The 19,717-nt window shown below is 36.8% G+C and overlaps 1 protein-coding gene across 10 annotated transcripts in view; it reads left to right on the forward strand.

Annotated features, from left to right (window-relative positions):
* Nucleotides 1-19,717, forward strand: part of PTPRT (protein tyrosine phosphatase receptor type T) — a 1,285,960-nt gene that overhangs the window by 649,723 nt on the left and 616,520 nt on the right. For all 10 annotated transcript variants that reach the window (XM_074292616.1, XM_074292619.1, XM_074292617.1 and 7 more), the window contains one exon: nucleotides 9,578-9,871. In XM_074292616.1, the coding sequence (XP_074148717.1) occupies nucleotides 9,578-9,871 (294 nt within the window). The remainder of the gene's footprint in view (nucleotides 1-9,577; nucleotides 9,872-19,717) is intronic.

The following is a 19,717-nucleotide window of genomic DNA, read 5'->3' on the forward strand; positions in this document are numbered from 1 at the left end:
AATTTGCATTTCTCTAATCAGCTCAATTTACAATCTTAAAAAGATAATCCTTGCTGATTATTAAAAAGACCACTGAGAGATTGTGACTTACACAGGATCACTGTCATTAAGGCTAGTTCTCTATCTGTTATGCTGTGCTAAACTAGATGAGTTTCAAAGAAGTAAAAAGACTTGCCCAGTTTCACATGTCTAGTAAACCATAGAGCCAGGACACAAACCAGAGTCTCACTTCAAATCCAGCAGACTTTTTAGGATATTAATTAGACAGCTGTTATCTGCCAATTTCCACAAGATCCATTTTATGAATAAGTTCGACTGTGCTGCATGCATGCACACATATACATTTCTTAATATATGTACAAGATTTGAGCTCTTAATAAAACGGAGAATAGGTTCTAGAATTGGTAAAATGGAAAGTCTTCTGCAGATGCTTATCACAACATTATCCCACTCTTTGATGTGGCAACTCTATGGCACCTGAGTAGTTACCTTGTCTAGGAAGCATTACCTTTCTTTCCTCCTCTCCCCAATCCTTCATTTGATTACTTTGGCTATACAGCTGTTCAGCTGAGCTGAAGCCAAACTAGGCTGGTAAGTAGTAGAGTTTTATGTTTCCTCCTTTTTCTGTTGTTTGTAGAATCCAAACCCTCTATCACCAGTCTAATGGGACTCATTTTACCATCTGCAGCCCATTGGGAGATACTCCTCCCTGTTTCCATTCCACAAGACTGCAATTTTTGAGAAATCACTTGCTGTTGTAATCACACCTCTCCATTTGCAGCCCTGATGGGAGTGATGTGCAGCCCAGTCAGCTGAGTCGTAGAGGAAAAACTTAGCACCTGCCAGACTACTGTATTCCAGGCTGTGGTAAAGGGCTTCTTGCTGTATTTGGACCATGTGCTCATCAAGCATTTGAAGGGCTGTCAATTGAAAAAAAATTTTTTTATTTAGACTTGTTCTTTTTAGTCCCAGAGGGCAGAAGTTGGAATAATGAATCATAGATGATTTTGGATTGTTAGGACAGAGAGCTTTCCTGCAATTAGTACTAATCTAAATCCCCTTGCTTTAATATGTGGCCCTTTTCCATAGTAATTCAATAAAGATTGGGTGGCTTTTTGGGGAAGGGGGGAAGAGCATTTTCTTCATTACAAAATTGACTTGATGACTCAAGATCTTAGCATCATAGATATTGAACTAGAAGGAGCCTTCGAGGTTAGAGATAAAGTCACTTGCTCAAGCCCACATAGGAATTAAGCATATGAGCCAGGAGTCCCACCTAAGACCTTTCCTTTCTTATGCCCCATGCAGCCTCTTTTCTATGAAGTCCCTTCCAATTCTGATTCTATATCTAGTCCAGGTTGAGGAATTAACATTGCAATAGAATAGTCTATGTAAGAATAGGAACAGGGATGATTTATGATTCCATTGATTGGAATCTGAGTTGGGCTTGTGTTCAAATATAATTTCTCTGGATTATTGCCTCTGTGATGTTAGGCAAGTCATTTAACATTTCTCAACCTCTGCTTCTCCAAGTGTAAAACAAAAGTGTTATCCTAGTAGGAACTTCCTCTACTAGATCAGCTTTTGTTTGACAACTTAAGAATTGATTAAGCCATCAAGAGGCTAAGTTAATTAACTTACCCTGGGTCATGTAGTCAACATGTGTCAGAGATAAGACCTTCCCTCTCTAAGGGTAGTTCTTCCTTCAGTTCATCATTTTGGCCAGCAATATAGGAGAATTTAAATGGATAAAAATACTTATTATCCATTCCTGTATGCCTTACTAATCACAAGAGGTTCCCCCCCAACATGCTAGGGATAGACCCTTTTTCTTTTTTTTAACATCAAAAGAATGCCTATAAAAATGTTTTATCCACCCATTTGTTATTTCTTACCATTGTCACATGACCAGCTGCTCTTCTTCATCAATGATACATTTTTCTGATAACATTTTTTGCTCTTCTTAGAAGTTTCTTCTTGTTATTTGTTCAATGTGCTACATGTATGCACTTCTACATTGCCTTCTCTCATTTTCAGATTATTAGAGGCTCTTGTGTTCCATGTTTCATAGCTACAGAACAAAGGAGATAAAAGGCAAAGTATAACAAACATTACCCTCAAAGAGCCTGCCTTTTACTACTTAGGATGCCTTTTTTACATTTTTCAAGGAATTGTGCGCAGGTGCAGCTATTGTATATCACTGGAGTTGGCAGAGTTAGGCTCACCAATTACAAGGCTCCAAAATATCCTAGACTGACATTTTTATGGCTTCTTTAGAAAAGCTCTCTGTAAACTGTAAAACACAAGAGTTGCATGAGCCATTTTGCTGGCATTGCTACTCAAGCAAAGTAGAAATGGCAGTAAAGAAAATGGCAAGACAGCTGAACAAGACTGTCTACCATGCTGGATATTATAGTTAGATAACAAGTATTTATTAAATACTTTGTGTCAGGTACTGTGCTAAGCTTGGGAGAGAAGTATGGAGAGGAGACAAAGAAAGGCAAAAACCCCTTCCCTATCCTTAAAGAACTCAATTCAAATTGGGGAGATAATGTTTAAATAACTATGTATCAACAAGATGGATAACTGCAAATGGAAGTCAGCCCCATAGGGAGATGCTTAGCGAGGAGCTTTCTGAAGAAAGCAGAATTTGAACTATCTTTAAGAAAGCCAAGCCAACCTGTAAGAAGAGAGAGCATCCCAAACATTAGGAATGCATAGCTAGTGTAAAATTTTATGAAGTGTTCTGGGGGCGCAATTTTGAGGGCATAGAATTAATTCTCTAAAAGAATAGAGGATACCGAAAAACTTTTTGATGAGGGTGAGGGGCAGAGATTAAAAACCTCTGATGTTATTATTAACAAAAATAGGTTACTGAGAAATGTCATTAATTTACCAACTCATACATGCTCATTTTTCTGTTTCTACAAAACTTTCATAAGAATACACAGAAATTGATGATATCCTTGTTTAAGATATGAAAAAGGACCTGTCCTACAAAGGACATTCTACAAATCATAACATTTCATAGTTGTATAGTTAGCTGAAAGGTGTTGAGGAGGAAAGATTCTCTTTATCTTATTGTTTATTGAACATATCAAAACATTTGATTTGGTAAAACAAAATGTAACCGTTAAGACTCTGATCCAAAGAAGTATCTACCATGCATGTAAAAATCTTACAAGACTTCTTGAAAAAATATAATAATAAAAAAATGTGGTGTGTGATACTCTTATCATGGTTTATTTAAAAGGAGGTGTAAAACATTCTTTTAGATGTCCTAATCAGAGTTCAAGTCCAAATATTATTCCCTTCCAATGAAAAAATGCTCTGGATGCTGGGAAAATGCTGCGGAAGTTTCTATTGACATCAGGCTTTGGAAGATTACAAATTTTCTAAATGAGATCCACACCTAGGCTAAAGCTTCTGGACTAGCAATACTTCAGGAAAATCCCATAAGATAAAGAATGCCTCTGGTCTAATGGAGTGGACAAATAATAAACACCATTTATTCAGTTCATCAATCTTGGGCAGATATTGGGCATGGACTAGGAGGAATTGGGACCTGAATTAAACCCAAATCTTGGGAAGATGAATAGTGTTGAAAAAAAATTAATTTTCATTGATAACTTTGGTTTTGAAAGCCAACTCCATTTCTCATTGTATACCAACTTTATTCTGTTTCCTGAGAATATTTTAATTTTAGTCTTTTAAAATATTTTAACAGCTCTTTAAAACTAATCAACATATCAAAAGTATGAAATTATATGCACATCCATGGCCCCTCACCCATGCAAAAAAGTAGAAGGAGATTTGAGCAAAAACCAGTTTTGATAGCACAATGCGAAACAGTTTTAAAAAGATGAAGTGTCTTGGAAAAATTTGGATTCATTAAAAAACATGGTTTGAAGGCTGATTCCAGAAAAGTTTGGAAAGATTTACATGAACTGATGCTGAATGAAGTGAGCAGAAACAAGAGCATTGTACATAGTAATAACATGAGTATGAGATGACCAAGATTGTTTCCATAAACTTGGGATGGAAAATGCCATCTGCATACAGAGAAGACTATGGAAATTGAATGTGAATCAAAGCATAGTATTTTCACCTTTTTTGCTTGACTTTTATTTCTTGTGTTTTTTCCTCTTTTGATCTGTTTTTCTTATGCAGTATTGTGAATATGGAAATAAAAATAATTGCATAGATTACTTGCTGTCTTTAGGAGGGGGGAGGTAAGAGAAGGAGGGAAAAAGTCTGGAAACCAAAATTTTACAAAAATGAATGTTGAAAATTATCTATACATATGTTAAGAAAAATAAAATACTATTAAAAAAACAAGATGGCTCACAGAGAAACAAAGTGAAGGAAACAATCTATATTGTGAATATCATAAAAGGAAACAGCAGTCACAAGAAGTCAATGGAAACTGAATGAAGAGAGTCAATTCCTATTTTCCAGTTTTAGTTTTCTCAGTGATAAAATAATACTTGCTCTATATAAATCAGTGCATTGTTGGGGGGAAATGACTGTATACATTGCAAATTATTATAAAAATATTATTATTGCCACATATATCTGGATATTTATGATAACTATCAGACATTTGTAATTTAAATCATTCTGACTGAAATATTTTGTTTTTTTCTTTTTAGTAATTCAATTATTTCAAGCCAGCAGGACATTGCAAAATAATAGAAACCATAAATTTAAAGCTGGAAAGAACTTTAGGAACCAGTCAGTTAGCCTATAAATGAGTAAACAAGCCCAGTTTAAAGTGACACGTCAAAGGTCACAGCAGAGCTGGGATTTGAATCCAAGTCTTTCCATTCCAAAATCAGTACTTTTCCCTCTAGACTGTGCTTTCTTCATCAGCTAGATCAGCTCTCTCTCATATTATATGTGAGGAAGTCTTCGTAGCATGAATATGACTTGCCTAAAGGTCATAGTGCTAAAAATAGGTTCAGGATTGGAAACCAGACTGTTGACCGTAGCGTGAATGAATCTGGGGTTAAATGCTAATTTTGAACATATGTATGGGATTTTGGGAAAAACAGTTAATCTCTAGGGTTTTTTTCCCTTTGTAAAACAATCTGGAAAATCTATAAAAATGTAGCTCTGACCTTCTATGGCTCAGTAATTTTTTTTCCCCCAAAAGAATACTGATAACCTTTAAGGTTCCTTATAGTTTTAAACCTATGACCCTATGATTCCATGACTTCAGCTGCAAGCCTTTTGACTAGCAATGCAGTCGTCTTAATTCCATTCTGAAACTGCCCTAATCTTGTATTTATATTTCATAATCAATCTTATCCTTGAGGAGAATTTCTTTGTAGGGAATTATAGCCTAGTGTGTCCCACATGAAATTAATTTTTAAAAAAAATATGATGAAGAAGAAGCCTTTAGTGTGGCACAAAGTGCTCTCTGGATAACAACTCATGTTCAGAGGTCTAAAACATCTTGAATATCTGAGCCCGAAGTCAAGATGGGAGATGAGCTTTAGTCACGAAATCTTTGCTGTTTCCTGTGAGATTGCCCATGGATCCTTCTGTGAATTAATCTGAACTAAAACACCTACAAAGATTCAGCCCACATATATTACTGACTTGGCAGCCTTTGCCCACAACCCCATCTTCTGAGTTCTGTAGCATTTGTGGTCCCTTATGTGTCATGTCCACCCACCAAAGGTAGGCTGTGATATGGCAATGAAGGAGTGCAGGGGATTCTGTCTGCCAGAATCTTCTATTATACATTTCAAAGGCTCAGGTGGAGCAATGTTTGGAAAACCCTGTGATGCACAACTGAAGAATACCAGCAAAAGAAGAGGAAAAAGAAATTGTGATTTTGGAAATTTTCTGGACTCTTCTAGATGCAAATTGCTGGGAAAAGCCTTAGTTTCTCTGCACCTTAATGTCCTCCTCTGTAAAAATAGGAGATCGGAAGAGAAAATCTTTAATGTCCCTTGTAGCTCTGGCATTCTGTGACTTGTTTTTATAGAAATGTTAGTACCATATGGCTGAGATGTTTAACACTTTTTTCCCTTATGGATCTTGGAATGAGAACAAACACATGGGATAGGGGAACAGAAAACCTGGGAAACAATCCATAAAAGTGCTTCCTATGCCTATACCTCCCCTACTTTTCAGTCTCTGCTGGCTCATCATTTATATCACAACCCCTAAAAGTAGGTATTCCAAAAGACTCCGTTCTGGTCCCTTTTCTCTTCTTCTAATGTTCTCTCACCTTCTTTGTTCCCCTTACCCCCCCCCCATTAGCTCTCACTAGTTTAACTATCATTCTATGTGGATGACTCACAGATCTATATATCCAACCTTATCAGCTAGTTAAGTCTCTAAGGCCAGGTATAAAATTAGGTCTTCCTGACTCCAGGCCCAGAACACTATCCATTATGCCATTTAACTGCTTCTAAGTGGTCATATTAAGAATGGTACAAAGGAGTCACCAAGCTACAGATCCTACCTTTGAAAACTTATGAGAGACAGAGAAGATTTCTAGAAGCTGCGTTATGGAAAAGAAGAGGCCCTGTGTTTATAAAAAAGAAAGGCACGACCCTAGATACTGTCAGTTTACCTAATCTGTTTGAAATAAAAAAAAATCTCTGTATAAACATGTTGCAGATAACCCAGGGCGATATAATAACCATCATGACTCTGTAAGGGACTCATTTGACCTAGGACTAATTGTAAGCCCCTTCCATGATAATAGTAGCCAGACTGAGTTCCAGATTTTATATTCAACAAATAAGGAAATATCTTCTAGGCTCATTCAATACAGTTCTGTTCCTATAGATACTGTACAGCCTGTAATAGTCAATATGGATTATGGTAAAGCTAGATGGGTTTAGGAACTGTATGAATGACCAGATTCAACAACTAGGTGATTAATATCAACATCAACTTGTTGTAATTTATCCCATGGCATGCCCTGAAGCATACATTCATGTCCCTTTAAGTCTCAATCTTGTTCAATGACAGTATAAAAGCATAAAGGACATGTTTATTAAATTTGTAAACAATTTGAAGCTGGGACAGAAAGGTAATAAAAAAATTGGCATTTGAAAGTATCAGAACAGGTCAGAATATTAGGCTTAACATGAGATATATTTTAAATTTTAGAAATGGGAAGTTTTAGATGTGAATTCAAGAAAAATAATAAATTCTGTCAATAGGAAAAAGCATAAATAGTTAACAATGTAAAAGTCATCTGAGAATTTTTTCCTTTCCCCAAGCTCAATATGAATTAATGATATGCAGCCAAATAATAATTTCATCTTAGGCTACATTAATAGTATAATGCATAGAATATAGGAAGTTGTAATTACTTTGCTGAAGCTTCACCTGGAATACTGTTTTCAGATCTAAGTGCCCTATTTTAGGAAGCTAGGGTATATCCCAAGGACAAGTACAATCTGCAGAGGAAACTTAAGCTGATTTGAGGATTGGGTAAAGGAATTAGGAATATTTAACTTGAAGAAGAGAAACTTTGGCAGGAGTCAGGGGGATTTCAAGTATTTGAAGAATCTTTATGTGCAAGAGAGATCACACTTTCTTTTTTAATTCGGAAGGCAAAAGTAGGTACAGTGAATAGAAGTTCAGAGAATCAAATTTCAGTCTGATGTGAGAGAAAAATTTCCCAACAATCGGAACCACCCCAAAGTGGAGTGGTTTGCTTTGAGATATAATGAGTTCCCCATCTCTGAAGGTCAAGCAGAGGCTAGAAGAATAATTGTTGAAGATGTCAGACAGGAAAGTCCTGATAAGATATAAGTTGGACTAGATGACTTCTAAAGTTCCAGTGAATTCTACAATTTTATAGTTCTAAGAAAAAGCTCCATTTGTTGAATACTTCCCTTCACCAATGCAGACTCTGATTCTTCCATTCATGAGTAGATGGCTTCATAAGTTGTTTTGCACAATAAAATTAACGCAGTGATTAGTATGATGCTCTCAGAAAAGTCTTCCATGAACTGAAGCAAAATGAAATGTTCAAATTAATAACAATGTTGTGGGATTAACACTGTGAATAACTTTGCTATTCTCAGCAATACAATGATCCAATACTACTCTGAAGGACTTATGATGAAAAATGCTATCCATACTCAGAGAAAGAACTGATTGTGTCTGAGTACAGAAGCATACACACAAACTCACACTCTTTTTCTCTCTCTTTATACTTTATTTTTCTTTGGAGAGGATATCTATGTTTTCTTCTGCAACATGATTTTTATGGAAATGTTTTGTATAATTTCATATCTCTTTAATGGGAACTGATCCTAGGGAAGAAGAGAGAGAAACTGTAATTCAAAGTTTTAAAAACAAACACAAAAAATTATTTAATACCAAACTGAGGAAAATGAAAATATTTAAAAAAGGAAAAGAAAGGGAAAAAGCACTTGTTGCTGGTGAGCCCTTGGGTCTGGGGTTTCTTCTTTGTTAGACTGATATTTGGGTAATTGTTCTTGAAATGGATATGACCTGCCTGACTTTTCCCTCTCACCTAGCATATCTTTTTGACCTTGACTGTTTTTATGCCACAATGACAATATTAATAGAGGAGTTTTGATTAATAACAAACCTACAACCATAACCAAGGCTAATCTTATCTTTTTGGGGTCTAAAGGATAAATCATGAACTTTCCTAGTCAGTGAAGGAGGTATAAACTGTAAGATTAAAGATTTAAAGATATAAAGGCTTTCACAGACCATCTAGACCAACGTCATTTTATTGTTGAAGAAACTAAGATCTACAGAGAAGTGACTTGTCAAAGATAGTATCAGGCAAAGCTGGGTTTTGAACTAAGGTCCTCTAACTCCAAAATGAGTGATCTTTCCTCTATAAAATGCTTATTCCCTGCCAGAATCAAGGAGTCAGGTTTTCTATCTATAATAATGGGTTGGGTTGTTTTAAAATTCTAAATAGCCAGGCAAGGTGGCCACTGCTACCAAGAAAGGGTAAAACTGTTGAATTGCCTGAGCTTGGGATTTATGGGCCACAATAAGGCTAAAACTGATTGCGTGTCCATGTTAAGTTAGCCCCAGGAGTGAGGTGGTGCCATTAGGCAGGGTCAAAGCTTGTGTGCAGGTCAGCAATGGACCTGTGAGTCCAATACTTCACTTCTAGTCAGGTAGTAAGCAAGGGTGACCCAATCTCAATAAATGGGGAGAAAGATAAAGAAAGAAAAACAGGAAGAGGATGAGAAGAAGGAAGAGGAGGACAAACTAAAAATCCTATAAATTGATGCAAAAGTTCATATTTCTATGGGAAAAGATGGAGATCAAAAATCATTATATATTTTCATCTGAAATTATAAACTTGTGGATTCCCCATCATTGGCATATTTAAGATAACTGACCTACAATATCTATTGCAGATAGTGTAAAGGCACTTTGTAATTGAGGTAAAGTTCTAGGTGGATAATTCCTTAGTCTCTCCTAGCTTTGAGAATTCCATCATTCCACTGCCTTAGTCCTGAAATAATGACTTTGGATTTAATCTTATTTCCATTTTGGATTTCTCTTTTCCTCTAATGCCTTGTTTATTATTTAATTTTTTTCTCAGAACCTCCCACGCCCATTGCTCCTCCTGAGTTGCTGGCAGTTGGGGCCACGTATCTGTGGATTAAACCGAATGCCAATTCCATAATTGGAGATGGTCCCATCATTCTGAAGGAAGTGGAGTACCGTACAACTACAGGAAACTGGGCTGAGACCCACATCGTTGATTCCCCCAACTATAAGCTATGGCACCTGGACCCTGATGTGGAGTATGAAATCCGAGTACTGCTCACCCGGCCAGGCGAGGGTGGGACGGGCCCACCAGGCCCCCCGCTGACCACCAGGACCAAGTGTGCAGGTAGGGAGCTTCACCAGGGACTGATTGATTGCTTTGGGGACTGGCAGGCGTTCAGGGTCTGTTTCTCCTCTTGGCATTCTGTGACGGCATAATCCTTTAATGTTTGCCAAGTTATGTTTCCCATGCTTGATAGTGACAGAAAAGGCTCAGCCTGTGCTTTTGAGTCGCCTTCTGGTTCAGGCTGTTTTCGTAGATCTTGCCTAGTTTTCCTGCTCAGAGAGCGTGTAATCACTGGGCAGGTGTTTAGAGGAGGCTTGCCTGGGGCTCCGCAGACACTTTGTTAAACTTACTGGCATGAAGTTATTGTGGAATGAATGGCACAGTTCTGCCACCTTCATACAAAGAGATCTTACTATCCTCTCAGCCCCTTCTTGGGTATTGTTGCCAATGCCATCCTACACACTTTGATTTTTCCAGACCACTAGGAAGAAGGTTAGCAAGTGTGAAATGTCTTCACAGCTGTGGGACTGTGTAGTTGCAAACTTTGTTTGGTGGTGGTTTAACCTGGGTCACTATATACAGTCGAGGCTCTTCTTTAACCTGGATGTAATAATAGTCATAGGTGAAACTTCAGCATCACATTCTTAGCCATGAGCCTACTCAGGCTAGCCTGTGGTCAGTTCTCCTTGGTGGTCCTTGCCCTTGTCCAGCTCCAGCATTTTCTTCCACCTCTCTTGCTACTACAGAAACTCCACTAGATCAGCAAAGCTCCAACTGCGAATTCTGATTTTTAAAGAGGGATCGTACACATTGTTCCCCTTCAGTCTATTACTGACAGGGGCCCTGTGGTTTGTCCTTGTATGCAGTGAACATATTTATACCATTGAGGGCCAGCTTCCAGCTAGTGACTTCAGGGGCAATAACTGGGACAGGAGCTCACCATGTTACATAGAAGTTTGGCTTGGCAAATTTCTCCCCAGTGAAGCTAAGAAGGGTCCAGTCATAGATAAGCATAGCAGAAGAGATTTTGCAGTTGGATTCTCTAGGTCTGGCAGCACTACTAGGTCTGGATGTGAGAGAAGGGGCTCCCTGCAGGTGTGACTGCAGCTGGGGGCCAAAAGCATTATTTAGTCCTGAGGCTGTATCCTGGGACAGTCAGTCTCTTTGCTAAGAGTGTTGTGTCAGGCCATAGTTGCTGATATCTATATCTATATCTATATCTATATCTATATCTATATCTATATCTATATCTATATCTATATCTATATCTATATCTATATCTATACCTAATCTATATATCTGTATCTGTTATCTATATCTCTATCTATATTGATATAGATATAGATATATAGAAACTCAAAGGTTTGGGGCAATACTGGTGTCCTATACTTTCATTAGTTGAATTCCAAGAAGAATTCACTATTGTCATGTTAGATATGGCAACTATAATTCCAGGTGATAAAATCTCTCCTTTTTTCAAATGACTTTTGAACCTGTAAGTGTGATTTTGGCCATTGTGGCCCTGTGCCTTCTCAACATTAAAGGTCTTCCTTATGCTTAACAGAAATCTCGTGTTTTGTATTCAACAATATTCAACTCTTCAATGGCAAAACCTATCTTATTCATTTCTGTGCCCCCCAAGGCCCTGCACACTTCAGGCACTTGGGCCATATTTCTTGAATGGAATGGAGTGGAGCCAGAGTGGTTCATTGTACCTGTAAGTGATATACTTGGGGATGGCCCCTCTCATTTGTGATGCCCAGATTTTATTCCCAGCCCTCAGTCTTCAGCATAGGAATACTAATGTAAATATCCTTTTGGGAAACATTCTTTAGGAAGTGACTGAACTAACAAAATGAATGGAAATGAACTTTTTTTAGATTTGCAAAAAGGCTTTTGATCAAATTCCTCATTGAAACCTGATTATGAAACTTCTTGCTTTAAAAAGGACATAAAGATGTGTTATTAAACTGGCTAATCTCTTACCCCAGCTTTGTAATACACTTTGCATCCATAAAAGTAATTGATTGGCTGCTGCTGCTGCAGCTTCTCTTTGTCCACAGGGTAAATTCGAAGGTTTCTAGGGTTTTTGATCTTTACAAATGCTGTTCCAGGTACTTTAGCCATCCCCATGGACTTATTTGCTGATGATCATATAATAATTTTGAAATTCAATTGCAGGATGATCATCTCAATAAAAATTTACAGTCTCTTGCAAAATGTTGCCCAAACCTAGAGAATGGCTTTTACATGTTACAAGCATAATTTTGTGAGTCTCAGTATGAATGTTATTAGTTAGGATGCTGTATGGTATTATTATATTTTCAAAAATGCTGGTATTTTAAGTAAGTAACTATTCCTTTCCTGAATGGACCATATTTTATAAAATGGGCCACCCACAAGATAATCACATCCACACATGATGCTGATAGTACAAGGGTACTCTTTCCATTATAATTAATCTTTAAAAGGCTTTCACAGCCAATATCCCTTTAGGGATATTGTTTTTGGGGGCTGTTAGACTGTGGTTGTGTGGTGCTTTCTTTATTAATAATTACACACAAAGTGCATCCAATATTTCACTTAGTAGAACATTTAAAAGCTTGAAATGCCCAGAGTGTCATTTCTGCCCAGAGGAATTTGGAACAAAAGACCAGACAAGAGTAAAACACAGAATTGAATGGTTGAGATAATGTCCATCATAAAGAAATCAATGCTAGGAAACAGAGTAGGAGAAAGGCATTCCAAGGAGAAGGGGAAGGAGAGAGAAGCAAAGGGTCCATTCTCAGCAGGAGAAGGTTGGCCATCCATCTCACAAAGAGATGTGACTTGTTGAAGCTTTTAGGGAGATGAAGTAATTTACATAAAAAAAGGAAACAAAATAAAACAAAACTTGGATGATTTTATCCTTGACAGAAAAACATGGAGGAAGCCAATGAAGGATTTAAAAAGATATCATTTTGTCACTGCCCTGAGGAGGAAAAGAAGAGAAAGTTGCTACTTTTTTTTCCCTTAGCTCTTGTGTTCTTCATTGTATAGCATTGTCCATTAGATGTGTGTTGTATCCCTCCCTCCAACTGATTGTAAGCTTCATGATAACAGTTCTAACCTCTTTCAAACCTCACTGTACATTATTCCTCTTCCCACTCTCTGGGATCCCCACCCAGCTTTCTTTTTGTTCCTCAACACATGAGGAATTTCCCATTTCCTATTTTTCACCAGTTATTCCCCATGCTTGGAATCCTCTTCACCTTTGCCTCAGATAATCTGTTTTTTCCTTCAATTTTCTTCAAAATAATTCAAATCCTCCTTTCCACAGGAAGCTTGTCTTGATCCCCAGCCACTTGCAACTGCTAGCACCCTCCTTCCCAAACTACTTTGTATTTTACTACTTTGAACATATTTTATTGATTCTTTTTATGTATATTCTGAATATACTTATACACGCTATACTTAGCATAAAAAACTACTTGAAAGTGAGCATGGTTTCATTTTTTGTATTCCTAGCACCTACTACCTTGTCTGGGATATAAGCATTTAATAATGTCTTATTGATTGATCGATAAAGATCACAGTTGTGACCAACACACTGGGCAGGGCTCTGAACAATCTAAACACATAATGCATGTTTATTGAATGAACTGAATAAGTGAGGAACTGAAAGGAAGTCAGAGACAATGAAGTTGCCCTAGTAACCTTCTCTCTCTTCTCCTGCTTGTCTGATGGCCTTCAGTTTATCTCACTTATAATTCCATAGATCTAAAACCAAATATGGAATTTCCCCCAATTTCCATTTTTTTAATGATGCTACTATTAAAATCCAAAGTCATTTTTGACTCATCTCACACTAAAATTCCTGATATTCTGGTTGTCAGAAAATCCTGTCAGTTTTTCCTTTGGAGTAAACATTTTTAGGTATGTCCAAGTCTCCTGTATGTAATCTGCTTCATCCAGACCTTCATCATCTAAATCACTGATATAGTTCTATGGTTCCAGTCTAATATAATGGAAATGGTGATGAATTTAGAATAAGAGTTTTATCTTTTCTATTTAATTGCTGGGTGTTTGGGCAAATTGTTTAACCTCTCTGATGCATTCTTCATATATAAAACAGAGATCTCTGAGTTCTATTTCAAATCTAAACTATAATTCCTCCAAATCTGTGATACTAATTCATATCTCGGTACTTAAGAGGATACATTTCTCATGCATGTAGGTGCTTACTCTACTGGTAGAAATCTACACCTTTTAATCTCACACCTAATTTAATCTTAAATCATTTCCTCTCATTAATCACCCAACATTAAATGTACACTATATATAGTAGAGGACTTACTTTGAATGTTTTGTTTGGTGTTTTAATGTTTTATAGGTATAATACAGCATAAAAACTGTTGCTGTTTTTCCTTTATTCTTGCTTGCACATCTGACCTATCTCCTTCCTGAGCATATATTTCATTGATGAGCGTTTCTTTTTCTTTTTCTTTTTTTTTTTGTTTTTTGTTTTTTGTTTTTTGTTTTTGTACTTCCTTATGTCCAAAAAATATCACTAGAAAGATGTTTTAGGAGATTTATATGCACCCATATCTTTACATTTCCCTTTTGAAGTTTGACTTTTTTGGAGACTGTAATGTTCCGTGATTGATAGTAACATTGGGAAAACATTGGTGCTAAAAAGATGAATTTTTTTATTGTTGTTGGAAGTAGCTTGAGGTCATTGAAAACTTTCTTCAGTTACCAAAATGTAATCTGGCCTATGTTTCTCCTTCTGGCCTTGGAGATGGGTGGAAAATTAGAGGTCATAAATTCAAATCCATTCATTTTATTGAAAAAGAAAGAATTTCAGAGAGATTGAGCACTTTGCCCTGGGTACATGGTGTAAGTGGCTAAGCTGGAATTTTAACTTGGGGGAATCTCTGAATTTAAGTTGAATGTTTTTCCAATATACTATCTTGCTTTCAAGTTATGAAACCAAGCCATATTCCACTGAAAATATCAGGATAAGATATATGTATCCACCAATAAATTTTGTGAACTGTCTTTTCAAAATAATTATAGTCAATTCAAAATTCAAAATATCATAGTTTAGATAATGAAATGATAATATGCATATGTGTGTGTGAGAGAGAGAAAGAGAAAGAGAGAGAGAGAGAAGGAGGAAGGGACAGAGGGATGGAAGAAGGGAAAGAGGGAAAGAAGGAGGGAGGGAGGGGGAAATAGAGAATGAATGAGAATGGGGTTATTTAGGGAGGACTAGGACTTCTGACTTGCCGAGCACTTTTCAATTCTGCTCAACTTCCTTTGGTGTCCACCTTTCACCCAATTTTCACCTGTGACTCTAAGGAGCACATGTGGGTTAAACCATATTGAATGAGAGTAACTAACAGACCTCAAACCATCAGGGAGTTAGGGAATAACTACTCCCGTGCATGAGAATACTTCCTCCAATGGAATGGGACAGATGAAAGCACTTACCTACTGTGGCCATGAAGAGAGCTGAAACAGACCACTTAGAGCTTGGTCAGACATCAGAGACACCAAGGTCATCCATTTCATCCTGGGCCATGCCAGTTGCCCTGATATTGGACTTTACTGTCTCAAGGATGGAGAGTGAAAGCTGACAACTTTGTGCAATTCTGCCTCAGTTAAATCCATTTCACTTGAGAGTCAAGTCATCATCCCATGTTGCCTTTGGTCTTCTTTGAAATGAAGGATAATCTCTCTGTCTGTCTCTTTGTGTGTTTTTTCTGTGTGAGTTGTTAGCAAATTTATTTAAGTGATTGTGACTTTCATTTGGGAAATATTCAATATTCCTGGGCTAATGACAATCAAGGCAATTTCACTTACATTGATACTTACATAATAGTGACTTTTACTATGTTATCATTATTACTATTTAACTTTATGATCTATGATTGTTGGAGGTTTTAGTTGATTATAGGCAAATGACTAGTTGACCCTTTTACTCATATCCTTTCTTTTTTCCCTCCCTTTTGAGATTCTCATCTCAGAAACTCATATCTCAAAGGCAATTTAGAGTCACTTACTCAGAATCATAGAATCTAAGAGTAAAAAAGGATCTCAGAGATCATCTAATCCAAACCATGCCTTCTACAATGTTGAATATCTCTTACAGTATAGCAACTATTTTAGTACAATTCTTTATTGTCTCTTATCTGGATTATTCAAATGGCCTCCTATAAATGTCCCTTCCTCAAGTTTTTCCATATTCCTATACATCCTCTCTGTAAGTCAAGATCTCCCACTGTATCCAGAGTCATCGTCATTCAGCATGCTCTGTATCTGGCCATTGAGCTGAAATGGTTTTAGAGGAGAAAGTGTTGCAGGTGACCTTAAACCCAGTTCACTTGCTTATCAGGGATCATCTCCCTGATGTCATGGTCTTTTTCAAGAATGAACAAACAAGAACAATATAGGTGCCAAAGAGATTCTTCCTCAACTGAAATTCTACTTGATAAGCTAGAGATAAGCTAATTAATTTTAGGATAAAACTAACTTGTCTATTTGGCTTTCATACCGTATTATACATCACTTCTCTTTCCACACTCAGTAGTCCAGCTAGCCTAGCCTTGATATTTCTCATAAAGCATTCCATCTCCTTCTTCCATCCTTGGCAGTGGCTGTCTCCTTTGCCTCATATGCTCTACTTCCTTAGTTCTAAGATCTACATGAAGTTTTTTTTTCTTCCTGACTGATTCTAAACTAGCACTTTTAATTTGGTTTGGTGTTGGAATAAAACAAAATGTTCATAAATCACTGAAGAACTAACAAAAAGAAGTTTACTGTGCTCTAATACAGCAAGGATTTGTAACAGAGTCTTACCCTGTGTGGACCTGACCTCCTTTGTGTATATGGAAGTGTGTCTGGTCATCAGGACAGTATTGACTCATATGATATCCAAAAATCCCTTAAATTTGAGAGACCCAGACTCCAGTGAGTGAGACCTTTATGCCCATAAATCACTGGGAATATATGTCAGGAAAGCCAGGGCCAATCATGTCCTGGTGACTCTTTTGTCTCTTTTTAGTGAAAGCTTATCATTGTCTCAGGAACAATGAGGAGGAACTTAGAGCTACCCCATGTTGGGTGTAAGGGCATGGTGGGAAAGAAGCTGCATCTATCTGGGTTCTATTTCCATTACCTCTTGTCTCCTTTTATGGAAAATGAATCCCTATCATAAAAAAGAAGGAAGGGGAATGGGGCTAACTCACATTGTGGTGAATCACTGGAAACTTTAGTTCTCTAGAACTTTTTTTGTTCCTTTGTAAAGTTAATGTCTTCTATTCTTCTATTGCCTGGTCTTTCCCCTTTTTATTCTGTATATACTTATAAACATCCGTGACATCTCCCCCAATAGAATTTAAGCTTTTTGAGTGCAAGGGACTGCTTCATTTCCATTTGCTATTGCTGACTGATTGTTGTGTGATTGATTAATTATCTCTGACTTATAGTCCTGGCTCCACCTGAAAATTTTCAATCACAGGCATAGGAACATCACTATTGCCAAGCAGCATTCTTCCCCAGGATAGTGTTAAGGGTTGGGAAGTTCTTCATTATAATTGAACCAAAACCTACCCTGCAGCTTTGGCCCATTATTATCCCACAGCTCTGCCTGCTAAACTAATCTCCTATATAATATCCCTGATTAAAATGGCCATCTAGCCTCTGCTCAAGTGTTATTATTTTTCGTTAGGCTTGTGATTTCATCCATGGGGAGAATTGCCCATAGAAACCCTTCCTCTCTTCCCTACCTACACACAACTTGACAACTTATCTGCAGCTTAGTCAGGCCCAAGCATTAGTCTGTCCGAAAAAGAACCAGAAGTTAGGTTTTCCTGAATCTCAAGGCCAATTCCTTTATATGTTATAGCATAGTTTCCTCTGAGCAAATATATCAGATTTAATCCTGGGTGCATATTCTTGAAGGGACATTGATATACTGAGAGAGATTCAAAGGGAAGTACTCAGGATGGAGAAACCAAGCCTAGAAATAAGTAGTAATTAGGTAGAAGAAACTAGTAATGTTTAGCTGTAGGAAGGAATACTTGAAAGCAGAAAGAGGAAGACTTAATTGTTCCCTTAAAATAGCTTGTAAATGGCAGGAACCACATCATTTTTTGTCCAAGCATAATGTGTCTAACACATAGAGACTTCCAATAAAAGGGCTGTCATTTATTAGAGTGATTAGATTTGTTCTACTTGGCCCCAAAAAGCAGAACTAGGATCTTTATTCTAAAATAAGATCAAAAACATCTTTGCTAGGTGGCACAGTGGATGGAGAGCTAGTCCTGGAGTTAGGAGAACTTTGGTTCAAATTTGACCTCAAACATTTGCTAGCTGTATGACTCTGGGCAAGTCACTTAATCCTGTTGGATTAATTAGTTGGAGAAGGAAATGGCAAACCACTCCAGTATCTTTGCCAATGAAACCCCAAATGGGGTTTAAAAGTTGGCACAACTTAATTGACAAAAATAACAATAGAAGTTAAAAATGATTGTGTGACCTGAGTAGTAACATCAGAAAAAAAAACTCAGAGACTAAAAAAACTAAAAGATTATGCACTTTTCATAGCTATGAGGAGGGGACACATTATTAGACAAATGAGAAATTATAAATGCAATTACAAAAGACAAACTAGATAATTTTGATGACATGAAATTGAAAATCTTTTGTACAAACAAATTAGTGCATCTAGGAAAAGAAAGGAATAGTTGAACTGGGGAGAAATCTTTCTATCAGATTTCTCCAGTAAGAGTTTGCTATCTAAGATATATAAATAACTAACAAATATTTAAGACCAAAAACCATTCCCTAATAGATAAGTGCTCAAAGAATATGAACAAATCATTCTCAAAAGAAGAATCATAAACTATTCACAATTAACTATATGAAAGGATGCTTCACATCACTAATAATAAAAGAAATGCAAATCAAAACAACCCTGAGGGTTTACCTCACAATCAAGAAATTAGTAAAGATGACAAAAGCTGGAAATTGTCAACATTCAAGGGACTTTGAGAAGACTGACACCCTAATGCATTATTGCTGAATCTATAAATTGGTGTAATCATTCTAGAAAGTGATTTGAAATTATAAAATTGAAATGACTGAAATGTCTATATTCTATAATTCATATTCAGCCACTGGGTATAATTCAGGGAGGACAATGACAAAAACAAAAGCTTCATATACACCAGTATGTTTATACCAGCACTTTTTTTGTGATAGCAAAGAAGTAGAAGCAAAATAAATACCCATTACTTTAAGAATAGTTTAACAAATTATAGTATATAAAAATAATGGAATATTGCTGTGCTGCCATAAGGGATGTACATGATGCCTTTAGAAAAGTATGGAAAGACATGTAGGAATTAGCCTTGTGAAGTGAGCAAAGCCAAAAACACAGTGTCTACAGCATACACCATCATAAAATAATTGAAATGAAATTCATGAAATTATAATGATCAAGCTTAGTCCTAAAGAAGAGATTTTGAGAAGATCTCTTCCCCTTTCTTTTACAAAGGTGGAGTCTGTGGGTTTTATTATTGAATACAATATTGGGTTTTTCATGTTCATCTATTTTTCCCACTTCCTTTTTCCCTTTAATTTTTTGTATAGTCATTAAAAGAAATGGCTCTGAAAAGGGGAGGTAAGGGATTTGTTGTTCATTGTTGAACTGCTTACTCTTTGTGACCCCATTTGGTGTTTTCTAAGCAAAGATACTAGAGTCGTTTGCCATTTCCTTTTCCATCTCTTTTTACAGATGAGGAAACTGAGATAAACAGGGTTAAATGACTTGCCCAGGGTCACACAGCTAGTAAGTGTCCTGAATTCAGGAAAATCAATCTTTTTGATTTCAGGCTTGGTACTTTATCCAGTGTCACC

This window comes from Sminthopsis crassicaudata, chromosome 2 (assembly GCF_048593235.1).
Source record: "Sminthopsis crassicaudata isolate SCR6 chromosome 2, ASM4859323v1, whole genome shotgun sequence".
NCBI classification, from domain to species: Eukaryota; Metazoa; Chordata; class Mammalia; order Dasyuromorphia; family Dasyuridae; genus Sminthopsis; species Sminthopsis crassicaudata.